Genomic DNA, 16,063 nt, shown 5'->3' with positions numbered 1-16,063 from the left:
GCATTCCACTACCTGAATTAACTGCACAGGAAAAAATCACTCCCTGATGGCCAGACTTATACATCTATATACACATAAATATACAAATATTGCTGTGCAGATATTGCATTTTTTTTTACTGTTTTCTTCTCAGAGACCATCATCAGGATGTCACAGTAGAGCCATGCTTAACTTCAGAAACAGGATATATCCCACACTATTAGGCAGTAAAGGTTAGGAAAACGACTTAGGCTTTATCAGCAATAACTTATCCAGTCTGGCTTTAAGCACAAACTGCCAGGGTTACACTGCATTGTCTTAAACACCTGAAGAAAAAGCTGCCTTTAGTTAGGGACCACAAAGTAGATATGGATAAAGCCTATAAAAAGTTTAAAATTACAAAACCCTCTCAAGTGTGCTTGTTATGCACATGTGATGCGCTGATCTGTTGGTGGTTGCAAGATCCTGCTGCAGAGATGATCGCGTTTTCAAAGAGCCTTTCAGGGAGGGCTCTCCAAGGTTTCAACGCGTGGATTGCCATGCGGCGTGCCCAGCCTGCTGCTGGAAAGAATGAAGCAGGAAGGCCCAGATGCATTGCAGCCGGGATGGGGGCTCTACATTCAGGTCCGTTTCTCTCACCCGAGACGTCAAGAGCAAAAGAAGAAAAGCTTCTCAAAGCCACCTAGCTATGGAAAGGGGGCTTGTCCATATATCCTACTTTGAAGGTCTCAAACGGGTATCGCTCCCTTGCCGGGACTCGCTCCACCGGAGTTAACCTGGAAACCGTGACTCGAGGCTGACGGGTTTGTTTTTTCTTGAAGCCAACGTTTACTTTTGAGTTTAATCTCCCACGCACACCCCGCTCCCGGGCCCGCCGCGGGGCTGCCGATGCCTCGGCTCGGGCCGCCCCTGCCCCGCGGGCTCCCGCGGCTGCCGGCCGGCCCGGAGGGCAGGGCTGGGGCGGGGGACCCGGCGCGGCCCGGGGAAGGCGCTGCCCTTCGCTCCGCGCGAGAGGGCCGGGCTTCCCCAGTTCAGACAAGTCCTTGCCCCGCTCCCGCGGCGGCGGGTTTGGTGCGACACCGTCCTGACATGTTGTAACTGGTTTCCACACCCACCGCGCCTGAGAGCGACGGGAAGTACCTGCGATGAGCGCTGCGCCGCCGTGACTCGCCGCCGCCGCGCTCGCAGCAGCCCGGTCGAGCCGCCCCGCCGCTCCGGAGGCGAGACCCCACGCGGGGCACCGGCGCAGTAAGTGGGTCTCCCTTCAGTCTCCGACGGGACGGGACGGGACGGGACGGGACGGGACAGGGCAGGGCAGGGCAGTCCCCCGCCCCTCCAACATGCCGCTCGGCGCCGCGGGGCGCTTGGAACGGGGGCGCGCGGGTCGCGGGGCGCAGGCGACGGCGGGGGCGCTCCGGCTCGGCCGCGGGCGCGGGGGCCGGCGGCGGGCGGGGGCCGGGCGCGGTGGGCGGCCCGCGGGCGCGGCTCCCGCGGCTCCCACGCCGCGCTCCCTCCCGGGGCCGCCCTGCGCAAGCGGCCCCCGCCCGCCGGGCCGGGGGCGCCACACGTGTGGTGTTGCCCAGCGGAGCGCCCGCTGCCCTTGTTTGGGCTGGAAAGTTAACTTCCTGGTTGAACGAACAAAGGCATCCCCCCCCCAAAAAAAAAAAAAAAAAAAAACAAACCCAAAAAAAACAAACGCGCCACAAAACAAGCAAACAAACAAAAACAGAAAAAGAAGGAAAGCAGCAGGAACGCTTGCGGTGTTGTTTTTCACTTGGATTTGATGGCCTTTGTATTCACAGAAAATGTAATTTCGTTAATAATTAAATAATTGCCTGTCACTGCTTAATGTAAGGTAATTATTATTTATTCTTGATACAATTCTTTAATAGGTTGGTGGAAGGCAGGTGTCATAAAACGCCTGTTTGTTCTCTTAAAGGTTGGTCATGCCAGGCCCTTAAGCCGTGGGGAGGCTCCTTGACAGAGCTGTGGGCCAGACGTGCTCAGGTGGATGTCCCAAAAACGATACCTGAGAGTACGCAACAGCTTGCAGCAAGGTGTTCCCGAGGTTTAAATTTCATGGCAAGGTTGAAACTTTATGTAGAAACTGTCAAAGTTACCATCTTTCCACTGGAAAAGAGATAAGGACATCCTGAGGAGAGCACCATGACCAGGCCCTTGCCAAGGACTGGCTGTACGAGCCTGAGGTTAGAGCTGCTCCCTAAAGTTGCTGAATAGGAAATTTTTCAAATCCTGTGAATATTAGTATGGCAGGGAAGTTCCTTGTCTCTAGTACTAGCCTGGAACCCTTGTAGAATGTTGTATAATTTTCTTTAGTGGACATTTGTCATCTGCTGCATTTGTGAAGTCTGGGATACTCTCCAGATCTTTCTGTATAAAGGCACAGTTACATCTTTCTCATAAAAAAAGGTCTTCTCTTGCTAGGTTCCTGGCAATGGCATTAGAAAGGTCTGAGCATGTTGTTAATAGAAGGACAAGATGATCACATCAATGCCGGGTTCAGAATTTGTGTACTTCAGCAGAAGTTTCAGTTTTAGCAGCTCCATTGGAGTTCAAATTCAATTTAAGCCCATTAATGGCACTTACTAAAAAAGTTTTATGTGATTGAACCCTGTGTTCAAACAGAGAAGATGGCTGATATGCTGGGCTGGCATTAACAGCTAAGGTTATTTCTCAGAGGCTAAACAACAACTTTCCTGGTGCTGGTAAAATTTGTAATCATGTACATAAAGTGTGATAAAGATCTTTAAGCCTCCAGAGATGGGCCTCATTCTGCACAACCTTGCTAATATAATTGTTGACCTGAGGAGGACCTTTGAAGAATCAAGTTTATTATGCAGAAATCACAATACATAGTTGAAGAAAACACCAAAAAGTTTATTTAAGAGTTTTGTCTAAATCTCTGCCTCTTTATGCAAAGTAATATGGTTTCATAGCTTCAGTTTCTACAAAGTAGCTCTTACCTTTTAAGGAGGAAAATACCTATGTCAAGACATCTAGAGCTTTTGTCAAATATATCTGAAGCCATTGTTTTAGTTTGGGAGTTCTCTTTTGTTTTGTATTAATGTATCTCATGCTGATGTCCTTAATTTCAAAAAACAGGATTAAAATTTTTTCATTTGTCTCAAGTGTTCTGTGATTTATTTCCATGCTGGCAAATTTTACATTTACTTTCTTAAATTAATGTGCACTGCTTTAAGCTTTTTTGTAAACAGCACTTGTAAATCAAACATCAACTTCAAAGACGTTCACTGTAAAATGACTTCTTGTTTGGAAGATGCTGCACCAGAAGTCTCACCTTTCCATGGTTACTTATATGTATACACTACTTTCAGGATAAGTCTGAGCATAAGTTGCTGTATTTGACCTCTGCCACAATTAATTAATTCATTATATTCAATGAAAAGTCAAGCAATGTACTGTACTGTTGTGAAAAACAAATGAAAGAACCAAACCAAATAAAAGAAATGCATGTGAGGCAGAACACACATGCAATCATTTTTAGCCTTTTATTTATTCATAGCATTCAATATTTGATATTGCACAATGTTACATATTAAGTATAGTCCTGTTCCCTTAAGTTATTTTCAAAGAACAGAATGGGAAAAAGAAAAAATGAATTCAGACAGGCTTTTGAAATAAACACATCTTTCTCAGCAGTATATATGCAGTCAGTGGAAAAAATTCTATTTTAGAAGTATTTCCATTCCAAAGTAGTAAGAATTTTAGAAATATCTTTCACTTGTCTTTGTAAAATCATATTTATTCTTAAATATCATAATAAGACTGACTTTTAAGACTGACTGTGTTACTACACAGTGACTAGAGAATTACTTGTCCTGGAGGGCCCTAAAAGAAGGTTGTATTGGAATCTCAGTAAATCACCTGTATTAGCATTCAGACTCTTCAGAACAACTCAGCTGAGTACCTGCATTTTGTACTCTCGGTTGTTCTTCATTCTTTATCTAAAATGTCTTGAAAACCTGGTCCAGATGATTGGGCCAGTCCTGATGTGTGACTGTTTTAATTTTACAGTATGTTAAGAGTTTAATCTTTGTCTGTCTTGCCTGTACTGTGTGCTAAGTTCTCGATCACCTTCCGCCACAGGCTGTATCTGCATCTGTAAGAAGGGAAATGGTATCACTCCTGTTTTATAACATTTCACTTCTGTTAGTGAGAGCAGTGTAGAGCAAAGCCCTGAGTGGCTGTCAGAGGAATACATGTAGTTCTCAGTTGGGGGGAGAGCAGTCAGATCCCTTTCGTGTTCTGCTTTCCAGTTCACCACAAAGAGCTACTCTTGGAGCAGCCAGGAACACTCCTTTCCCCCAGGCTCGAAAGCAATCCTATCTGGGAAGATCTGCCCTGCTACTTGGCTGAGAGACAGGATTCAAATGGAATTATTCCATATGACATGCTGATGCCAGCTTCAGATCTGGATTTGTGTTTCTTGGTCTTTTTTTTTAACCTCAGACTCCCCAAGTTTCCTATAAATCTTGGTTTAATTGAACATTTAATTGGTTTTTGAAGTATGAGTAGTTAGGGAGATTTTTATTGTCATTCCTTTAGGTTAATACAGCTAATTTACATTTCCTTTTGGGAAGATTTAAACTGTTCCCGACAGTGGAAAGCAATTGCACTGTTTGCAAAAATATCAGGAAGGTCTTGATGGGAAGAGGGAATTAAGTTACATTTATATGCCAGTAAACGAAATCAGGACTTCCTATGACTATTTGCTGTTATACTTCTATACTATTAATTAGGCTTGTAGGGAAACCCAACGTTAACTTTCAAGCTGTCAAGGTTTTTCTAGCTATTCTGCCTTCATTGCATGTTCTTCCTACTTCTGCAGTCTTTTTCTTAAGCTTCATGCCCTAGCCCTGACAGATGGAAGCCCATCTTTCTATTTTACATGGCTATGCTGATGCTGCTGTCAGGAAACACCTCCCCACCGTTGTCTGGTGACTTACTGAGGGTTGCAGAAACATGAAGGAAGAAACACTGGCTATTTGTTCTCCCTATATCTTAAATCCCAAATGTGCAGCACAAAGCAACCCTCTCAGACCCTGTTAAATGAAATAAAAAAAGTATGAGTTTATAAAACATCAGCAGTAAACAGCTTGTTATTAATGTTTTGAAAAAAAAATTAAGATTAAAGCAGCCGCTCCTTTTGGCAGAAGGAATGAGCAGGGTGGAAACTAGACATCAAATTGCTGATTCAGAGTTTGATCCCAGATGTGGGAGGATAAATCTTTCTGGAGTTCCTCATAACTCACTGAAATGAGGTAGGCTGGTCCTGCTTGGGAGCAACAAATGGATTAGATCAGCATGGGAGAACAGATAGATAAGGAGAAGTACCTGAATGATTGTGGTTTCAAGGAAGCCAAAGAAAAGAGATGTGTTGCAGAGACAGTAATGCATCAAAAAGTAGGAAATTTAATTGGTTTCTGAAGTGTTTGTTTGAACAGTACTCAGTTGTTACAAAGGGGGTTTTGGAACACGGCCTATGATAGTGTACTGGAACATGCATTGGGTATGTATTGGTGTTACTGGTACAGGTGTTCGGTGTACTATGAGCTCTGACATAGCTTGTAATATCAGAACTTATTAAAATCACTGAATTATGTGTTCAGTTTACTTTATGTAAAAGCTCGTTGGCTATCTCTCTAATATATTGTCTTTCTATTTAATATTTATCTCTTTAATATTTAGTATTTGGTAATACTAGTCCCTGAGCCTTTTCAAAATGTTTTTAAATTCTTGGAAGATGCTAGAAAAACTTGAGCAACTTTGCCAGAAAAGTATTTTAGTTAATAACTGTGTGTGTATCATAGATATCTAGAAATATTCTGATTGTTTTCTTACTTACTTTCTCTTTGCAGATATATTTCGTCAGCTCATTAATGGAAGCTTAGAAGACTTTATACAAAATATACGTGAAAATGGAAACTTCATCTTTGCTATCATCCTTACATGATGAATGCAGATCAGACAACTATATTGAACCTCATTACAAGGAGTGGTACCGAATAGCTATTGATGCTCTGATTGAAGGAGGTTTAGAAGCCTACAAAGAATTTCTTTCCAAAGAGAGATGCTCAGAATTCCTAGCAGATGAGGAAATTGATTATATTTTGAACAATGTTCACAAACTTCCCCAAAACACAATTTATTCCTCTAACCATTCCATTGATGACACCTCTTCCTCGGGAACCTACTGGCCCATTGAATCAGATGTGGAAGCTCCAAATCTTGACTTAGGTTGGCCCTATCTGATGCCTGGAATTTCTGGTGGAACAAATATTGATCTGCTTTTTCATCCACCACGAGCACAGCCTTACACCATAAAGGAAACTGTTCGGAAGATGATACGAGATGCAAGAAAGGTAAACATGAAAAAGCATATTGGGAAAAAAGTGGCAATAATAATAATCTAGTTCATGTTTTATTACAGGGGGATTTTTACTTTTATTTTTGCCCTGGCAGGAAAAAATTACCTGGTTGCTCACAATTCGGTCAGAAAAGTTTTCCCAGACTGAGATCAGTCCTTTGGTGTCACATGCACCAGTGTTATTCACCTTAATTCAGAGGGATCAGGGGTTAATTGGAGGGATTAATTAATACTACCATTATAATGAATAATTACCTTTTACTGTAATGCTGACCAGTGCATGAGAATTTTGTAGATAATGAGCACACCTCTTCTTTGCCTTCAGTTGAATATACATCAAGTGATACAATTCTGTATAACTTCAGGATTTATTCTAATGTTTCTCTCTTGCATCAGTGGGAGCATGCATTGGTTTGGCATGGCAGACAGTTACAAGGAAACAACACCTCGGTGTACATCTGACTCACGTATTTTGAGAGTCAGGTTTTGTGATTTTTGTATGTCCTTGCAGAAATCGAAGCAAACTCAGAATGAAAAAAACGAACTAGACTTAGGAAAGAAGGAAATAGATTTTACTTGTGTATCTTGCCTTCATTTCTGATTAATGATTAGAGATTTGGACATTTTTCCAAATATATTTGTCTCCATTTAAGGGGACTTATGTCTTGAGTTTCCTACAGCACACCCAGTGTACACCTTAGTGGCAGAATGTTGTATGTACAAACCGCTTTTGCTTTCAGTGTGTCGGTTTAAAACATCTTAAGTTTTAAAACAATGTCATTTAAAAATATCAAAAAATGTATTAATATGCAGATCTGTTTGACACAGGGGCATAATACCTCTTTAACAGGTATAACAGAGTTTCAGAAGTATTTCTAGCAAGTATGTCAAACTCACAAATTTTCCCCATGAAATACAATTGTGTTCTGCATGACTCTATGAGCTTTAAATTGGTAGAATGGGCTCTAGCTCACATACATATGTAAACACTTCAGGGGCTGAAATATGCGTGTAAATGTGTGCAGTAGAAATGGACTGAACAGGGCAGGGCAGGGAAGGATGGCCTCTTTTTACAATGTCTCTGCTATATTTAGATAACGCGTACAATTTGTTGCCATAATAGAGTTATCACTAAGCCTTTTATCCTACAGTTTATGATTTGGTATGACTGTATGCTCAAGGAAGAGTTAATTAATTCCCTCCCTCTTTGTCCCTTTCTGAGTGAGATTTGGTGTTTTCTGTTTTGGTATGCAGTGAGACTTGACTGAATTACCCAAAATAACTCTGTCAATGGCAGCTCCTGACCTACCAATGTATCCGCTGTAAGGGAAACAACAAAACCACTGTTAACTCTATTGAGAAGGCTAGTTCAGTTTTGCTACAAGGTCTTGAAATACCATGAATTTAGGCCATTCCCCCTTACTTGCTCCTTGGAATGCAGCTATAGAAAAAAATTAGGTGTGACTTAGATTGGCCCTATCTGATGCCTGGAATTTCTGGTGGCTTGCTTTGCTTTGGAAGAAAGTTGAATGCATAGTATATTGGCTCCCTGATGTGCTTGTGGTGCTTCCACATTATAAAGAGGATGTTTTATGTGTGTCACTGTCAAATCTGACAGCTGAAAGGTTTGTTTAGTTGATCAGCACAACCTCAACAACCATAACACTTTTGATACAAGTGATACAGGTTGGTTGCTTCAGGGACCAGCAATTAAATCTAAGAGATGTAGTGTTGTTCAGCCTCTTCTGTCTGCAGATGCATAGAAAATTTAAAGTATTTCTAAGTAAGGAAGTGAAGTATCTAAAACATACTTACAGTAGGGAAGCACTTTGTAAACAGCCTAGCACACTTCTCGTAAGCCACTTAAAAAATGTAGTTATATTAACCAGGGTTCTTTGTTATGTAGTAGTGGAGATGTGTAGTCTTAAGAATACTGAAAGACAATAGGATAATGTTACACATGGAAAACAGAAAGCTTTAAAGAATAAATCAGCAAATCATGTTCAGCCAACACATCTCTAAGCCAAATCTATGGTAATTTCAGCAAACTTCTGTGTGAAAATAAACAGGCTGTTGGAGGTGGGCATATTCATACCACCTAAATTTAAGCTCCAAACCTGAGTGGCTGAGTTCAGGCATTGATTTCCCTGGGCTACCTGAGAGCTCAGTGTAGTAGAAAACCAGCTCCTATCAGGGCAAGGCAGAGAATGTTTCTGCACTGATTCACTCCGTGAAGGAACCCATTTGATGTGTATTTATATGTATAAACTATCCCAAAAATTCATGAAGGAGACTGAGCCACTTGAAACCTAGATGCTTTTGAATACTGGGAGATCTATAAGGATAAGATGACACTATTAGTGGACTTTGTCTTGACCTCTTTCATGCTTGATGCATCACAGTGTCACTCCTTAAAATGATTATTACCTATGTTAATTTTGACCTTAAGAAGATGTTGTAAACAACATTAAGCAACTTGGTTGCTGACTGAATTTTTTCCTGACTAAAGAGGAAAATAATTTGTAAGACCATGCTACACTAGACTAAAACCTGTGACTATAGAAAAGTGTTGTAATAAAATCTTGTCACATATTTCTTGCATATGTAATCAGCATAAAAATTACAGACATCGCCTTCATTGTAAAGTACATTGTAAAGTACAATATAATAATGGAATTCTTACAGAAAAGGATCAAGACTGTTAAATCCTAGAAAAATGAGCGAACCGTTTAAAAGAGATGAATCCATGCTTGTGATACATGTTTCTGAAGTTATGTTAGAGCAGAGAAACTATTGTACACAGCATGGCATTACATTGTCATCTATATACTACAGCACTTTTGTGGGATAGATGTGATGTTAGCAGAGTGCCTTAGGTCAAACCAAGATGTCAACAAAATGGGCTTACAGTTGGTGTAACTAGACCTCATCTCTAAATGATACAGCTTGCCAGCCACCCTCCTCTGTCAACATAACCTGTGCTCACACAAGGAAGCTGTGTGGCGTGACTGTGTCGACTGGGGAGACATGAGTCTTTTTCGCATGTTGATATAAGCATGTGAGCAAAAAGCACTGCAAGGTCTGCCTGACCTTAATGATGGAGACTTTTGTAAACAAGCTGGTAACCTTATTTCTCTTATGTTTTGGAGGTTTCTGCCTTTAATCACTTGCAGGTTTCCGGCTTCTCTGAAGCTTCAGGTGCTCCTACAGCCTGACTCATCATGGCTGGGCTGTCTGAACAGCAACTGATAATGTTTAGCAGTTTTTACTGAGAAGATTATTCATCTGGGAAATTTTATCAAGATCATTACTCATCTGTGTCAGGTTGTAGTGGGTAGATGCTGGTTAACATGAAACTTCCTTCTTTTAGTACAGAGTAACACAGAGACATCAGTAATTAGGTGTTCTCTCCCTCTGTGACTTTTCATAAGAGTTGCCTCAAAACCATCAGTCATGAGGCTTGTACATGTGTGCAAGAAATACCTTGTACTGTTTTCTCAGGTGTGATTGACAGGGTGAGGCAACAGGGAAAGGACAGGACAGAGTACCAAAGGGACCTTCTGGCAGTGTAGTTTTCTCTTATACAGTAATTAAATTCCTCTTTCGACCATGGAGACGTTCCTACACAGTTTTAGAAAAAAGGCACAGTTCAGACTAATATCCAAATAAGGATCTGCTCTTCCTAGAGAGAATTAAAACCTGTTTTTTAAAGAACCATGTTGTATAGACACCCCAAGGGTTACTGGTTTGTAGCACAGGCCAGAAAACACTTAAAGACTTTCCTGACATACTTTTGGGATTTATGATGGAATGTTTGAAGTTACACATTATTCACAATATACACAATACTTTTCACTGATTTTATTTTATTCAGATAGACTAGCAGTCATAAGCCTGGGTTCATGAAGTCAGTGACATTTGTAAGAATTTTTTAAAAATATAATTGCTTAGAAGCTTAAATAAAAATTTAGATGGTTAGTGTATTACCATTTCGGACAATTAAAAAAGGCTTTGTTTGTTTGCTGAAAAGGTTTGTTTGCTGAAATACTCATGATTGGGGTTTTTAATGAGAAAAGTTGCAAAACTTGGACCCTTGGGAAAGAATTATGTTATACACTGTGAATGAGTGTAACTTGTTATTAGTCTTGCTGGACACACTGTAGGTAAGCACCTACTCAAAATGTCTTCCTTTGAATTCTTGTGAGAGAGAGTTATGTACTAAATGTAATGCCTGCGTTGTTTTCTAAAGCAGTGGACCTAGTCAAATAAAAACAGTTGACTCATTTTAAAAATATATAAAAAGGAAAATATTTTCTTTTACTTTTTTTTTTTAATTTTATTTTGTATTGTTTCAGGCAAGAGTAAAATGTGTTTTCTGAAACAGAAAAAAATTTTTCATGATTAATTCATTATTATTGGCTATTAATTAGTATTTTTGTTCATTATTAATTCACTATTATTTACTGTTGATCTCATTTGGTCATGTGTATAATACAATAATAATAGTCTAGTACTGGCTGCAGTCTAGTATGAAAGAAAATCAAATTCTTACATACTTACATGAAGAGTGATGTTCCTATACAGAAAAAACTTGTAGAATATGGATATGTTGAGCAATCTTTTATTACTCTTTCAACAATGCTCTTTGCCAGCTATTTTAAATATAATTTGAACACAGACTGGAACAATGATAATGAATTGTGCTTGTGGCAATACTTGTCTTAGTTCACTAATTGCATCAGTTCAGGCAGATGAGAGAGGGACTGCACTTAAAAACCAGAGCAATCTGCTGAATTCAGGGAGACAGAATAGATAAATGCAGTAGTTTTCCCACGCAGACATTTTTTGTACTATCTATAAAGTGTTTGATAATCAGTAGATATCTTTTTTTAAGATGAGAGTAAGACATAGAAGTACTCAGTTTCCAGCTGAAAACATATAGGCAGCATTTTCCCTGCCAAGATACTCTGCCCCACAAGGATTTCAGAAGGTGCCTTTTGGTTCGGGTGCTCTGCTGAAGGGTGAATTCATCATTAACTTCCTCTCAGCTTCTGTTAAAAGACTTCCCGATAGTTGAAAATCAGCATGGCAGCCATGTGTATGATTCCCAGGTGAAACATAGTTTTTAGTTTGTGATAGATTTATTTCAGAAAGTGAGATCGTGTCCCAGCTTTTCTAATCACTCAAGAGTACATGCCATGCGTTGGGAGAGGACTTGTCTTACTCGTGTGACCCAGTATCAATTTTTTGTCATCACAAAGTAGTGCTGCTCACAATAAGTAATTATTTCAGGCATTTTCTCTGCTTGGATTTGCCTGCAGAGTCTTCACACTATTTTGTGTGCCTGTCCTCTTCTCTCCCTGCTGTCCTGTTCTCCCCATGTAAGGGTAGTCCTAGAGCAGGCACAGCAGAGCACTCACAGTGCAGGCAGAGAGGACTGCCATCGATGGGACACATCTGCAAGCAGTTTTATAATCTGGAAAACCTGGGGCTTTTGTGAAATGCAATTCTTACGTGCAGTTGCTCTAAACATGAAACCGGCAATTTTTCCTGCTAGTGCTCCTGTTACGTGGGAAGGATCCAAAACTGAAAAGCAAGCACAGTGCAGAGCCTGAGGAGTGGGAATCTTTGAGAACATAATTTTTAATTAGTTGTGGTAGTTTTTTATTCATTGGTTTCTATCTTTGCAAGACTTTTGACATCTTCAATACTCATATTAGAAGATGTAATTAAATAATTTATAGGTATTGCCATTTTTATGTCATAGCTGTGCTAATGTGTTATCAAAGTACCACACTCCATGATGAATTTAAAAATGGAATAGGGAAGATTAAAGGCCAGATATTGCAGGCAGCTGTATTTCTTTATTAATGTCTGTCTCATTCACATACATATGAGAAGTAAGCGTACACATATGCGTTGTAGCAGTTCCTTTCATTAAAGCATTTTCTGTCATTGACATTAATCTCTGTCAGTCAAAACAAAAGTGCCATTAAGAAGTCATTTACGCTTTTTGCACATTCACTAGATTAAAGTGTTCTTTATCATATTCAACAGTAACTTTGTACTACATTATGCTGAAGCAATTACAGATCAAAATATGCTATACATATAGGACTGTTGATTTAAAATAATTTTGCCCAGGCAGAATGCTTCTTTCAGTGCCCAGACTAGTGTCTTTGGGTTCTGTCCCTTTCCTTTTCTTGCTTGTCAAAAAAATACAGATAATGTTGAAATGCTATTTTTGTTCATCTGAATTCCTCTCCTGGAGAGATCTCCATTTTTCTATATTTTTTTTCAGCCAGGAAACAATCTTGCCTGAAGAACTATAGCCTTAATCACTTCACATTCATAAATCCATAAGCCTTTTTTCATCTTTTGCAGTTTTAGCGTAGCTTTTGAACTCATGATAGCTTTCCAACATAGCCAGTGATGCTCTGAGGGGACACATTTAGGGTGATTTTAAACTTTGAATTTGTTATATATTGAATTTGGAAAATAAAATATTATATTATATGTGGTAGAATTTTAAATGAACATAGCGTGGTGTGCAGATGCCTGCAATACTGCAGCAGTATTTGTGTAACACGGTGTGATAGGATCTACATAGAAAGTGGAGAAGTACTGACAAAACAAAAGAAGTTCAAAATTTCCCATTCTTCTGTTTGGAAGGAGTGGGATTGCATGCCAGTGAGTTACATGTATTAAGTTTTCTCATATATCAGATCTTAGTGCAAGCATCTACTTCACTTGTAATTATTTCAGAACAATTTGCTTAACGCTGCATTATTTTCCTTGAGGAGTACTGCAGGTATTCCAGTACAGATAATAGAAGGGTCAAAGTACACTTCTCTTATTTACCTCTTAAAAGAAGTGCAGACCTCGCCACAGATAGCTGTGTAATCATGCCTTCCATTTTAGCCTGATAATAGAGTATGTCTATAACCACTTTTTAATAAAGATACAACAAAATTGTAAGAGAAGTTAAAGTCCACATTTTCAGAAGTGCTGTCAGCATGCCTGAGACCTCAGAGGGCTTTTGCTCTGTAAAACCCAACGGTAATTTACCTTTGGAAGGAAGAAAGCGTTGGCCATCACAACCATAACAGGGTGTAACTGGTGCTGAGCTTGCTACTTTACCGTAGGATCTGCGGACATCCATAAAATGACTCACCTCAATAGAACTGTTCAAAATAAATAAATGCAAGATCTGGCCGTGGCTTGCTTGATCAACAGTTAAATAATTTTTCAGTATACAGTCCACTGATCAGTAAGCCAGCTGAGTTTATAGTAGTGTTATTTGCATTATAAATACAGAATTATAAGCAACCAAACTGGCTATGTCTGCTTTCCTTGCCCTTGTTTGTCATCTTTTCCAATATCTTAGGTGTTTTTTTTCTGAAGCAATAAACATTATTATGTTTTGCTGCCTGTCTATATATCATACATGTTACTGGTGTCATAGTCTTCCTGATTGGTGCCAGTCAGTACAGACATACCACTACTAAAATATGAACAGGAGATTCAGAATTGATATGCTCTCCTTTATTCTTAGCTAGCAAAGAACATAGCCAAAGTGTGTGCAGTTTTGTAGATGAGACTACTGAGACACATTGAGTATTAAATGAATATAAATCAAAAAGCCTGAGAGTATTATACATTAGCAAACAGTACTCAGAACAAGTAGGGGCCATTTTTTATTTTCTTGCCTCTGTGGTTTTATTGATGATAAAAATTACAGTTGTGCATTTGTAGTTATGCAGGCCAATTTCTGACGAACATCAGTACTTCCCAGATAAAAGCTGCAAACCATAGCTTTGTAATGCTTACTTTTCAAATATGTTTGTAAAAGCATGAAGCATTTCTTAGCTTCAGATAAGGAGGGTGTATCTTTAAGATGTATACAGGGTGTTCTCATACCTTATCTCGGAGCAGGTTATCTTAACCAGTTCTGTCTCTTGGTCTGGAGTGCTTGTGCTGACTGCCCAGAAGATGTATGGTGTGAGGGAACCAGAACAGATTCCTCAAAAACAGGGTCCATGATGATCGCTGCTTTCCCCAGCAAGGCATGTGGGCTTGTAACCGCCTTCAAAAAACTTTCTGGTGCTTCTTTTTACCGGGGATTTTTGCTAACTGCAGCACCAGATCTCCTCAGGCCTTTTCGCATCTGCCAGTGATCCTTCTGTCAGAGACGAAGCTGGGTGATAGGATAATAGGAGAAGTTATGCACCATATCTCTTAGAGATGAAAAGAAAACTTTGAGATCTGCATCATCCACTAGCAATCAGGCTTGAACAGTAGCACAGGATTGTGTGTTCAGGTGGCCAAATAGGTGTGCCTTCAGTTCAAATGGCAGATAGAACATCTCAGCCTTATTTTCCTGCTGTTTCCTGGAGCTGCAGGCACTCTTTGCCAAGAAGGCTGCACTTCAGCTCAATAAACTCCCTTTATGGCTTAAGCACTAGGTAAAGCACTAAGACGTCACCTTTGAATTCAGGTGACTCTGAGTGGCATCAGCCCACTCAGAATTGTAGTTAGTGTTTTTCTTTAGGCTTTTGATGCTTGATAAGCCAGAAATAATATTGAGGATGAGATGAAATAACCAGCGCAGAAGAAAATTATGATTCCCAGTGGGACCTTTCTCAAGAAATGCCCACTAAGGGACTAAGCTCTTCTTAAGCTGTGCTGAATTCCCTGCTAGTGAGCTCTGCCTTCAGATAAGAGGCATCAGAGGCAGCAAACAGAAGTTACAGTGTCAAGCCAGCAAAACTGATTTGCTTCAAATGCCAGGGAGATACTGCTTGTTAAAGCAACTAGGTCTCCATCCAGCATGACAGAGCACAGTAATATCTGAAGCTGTCTGCTGTTCTGATAATTTACTGTCACTGACTAATGGTGGATTAGCTCAGGCACGCAGTAATTGCCTGAAAAGCCCTGTTAAGGGCATGGGGTTTTTTTAAGTAAGAGGAAGGCTTCTGTGGCTGCATGGAGTATGTTTGATACAGATCAGTAACTTGTGTTTTCTGAGGATGGGCCTAAAAATATAGCCATCTAAAGGTCTAATTCTTACAGCAGTATGTACTCTTAACAAGTCTACAGAAAGTTGCTTTAAAATGTAACAAAAACTATGTTATTTTGCTCAAAGGATATATACTTTTGGAATGAGAAGACCAAGCATAGTGGTGAAACTGGGAACTATGACTGATTCTTCTATTTGTTTATTTGCTATCACCCTATTTCATGTTTTAGCATAACATGAGCACCAGTAATATCACTGTATTTTCTAATGGATTTTATGATGCATGATACGATTGCAGTAATATCATCATCTATTCTGTTAATGAACTCTAGAGTATGGAATATCAGTAAGCCACTTGTGCCAGAAATCTCATTAGTCAGATGATTTGATTTCTTATGCATAAGTTTAATGATGAAAGTTCAGTCCAGATCTGAAGTGCCATGATAAAATACTGCAATCTCCTGTTACAGGATTTCTGTCCCAAGTAAAGGCTCTGTACTTTGTCTTGAAGTTAGAGGAGTTAAACAGTGTCTTTGCAATGAGTTCTTTAGAGCTCAGGAAGCTCTTGTGTGTACATGTCAGAGCCTTTCAAAGCCAGAGCTCCAGGTGCTTTTTGGAGGAAGGAAAATGAAGGAAAAGATTTGCTGTTCTTGGGT

General features: G+C 39.9%; 1 protein-coding gene across 3 annotated transcripts in view; it reads left to right on the top strand.

Moving 5' to 3' along the window:
• Window positions 1-969: 969 nt before the first annotated feature.
• Window positions 970-16,063, top strand: part of FAM83B (family with sequence similarity 83 member B) — a 56,659-nt gene continuing 41,565 nt past the window's right edge. The window contains exons 1-2 of one of the 3 annotated variants that reach the window (XM_039569338.1): window positions 970-1,227; window positions 5,880-6,383. In XM_039569338.1, coding sequence (XP_039425272.1) covers window positions 5,940-6,383 — 444 coding nt within the window. In that variant the 5' untranslated portion in view covers window positions 970-1,227; window positions 5,880-5,939. Of the gene's footprint in view, window positions 1,232-5,411; window positions 5,531-5,879; window positions 6,384-16,063 lie in introns of those variants that run through there. The other 2 variants (XM_039569339.1, XM_010406125.4) reach the window with 2 other exon arrangements.

Source organism: Corvus cornix, chromosome 3 (genome assembly GCF_000738735.6).
Source record: "Corvus cornix cornix isolate S_Up_H32 chromosome 3, ASM73873v5, whole genome shotgun sequence".
In the NCBI taxonomy this organism is placed as follows: domain Eukaryota; kingdom Metazoa; phylum Chordata; class Aves; order Passeriformes; family Corvidae; genus Corvus; species Corvus cornix.
The sequence above is the reverse complement of the archived record's forward strand: the minus strand, read 5'-3'. Positions and strand labels throughout refer to the sequence as shown.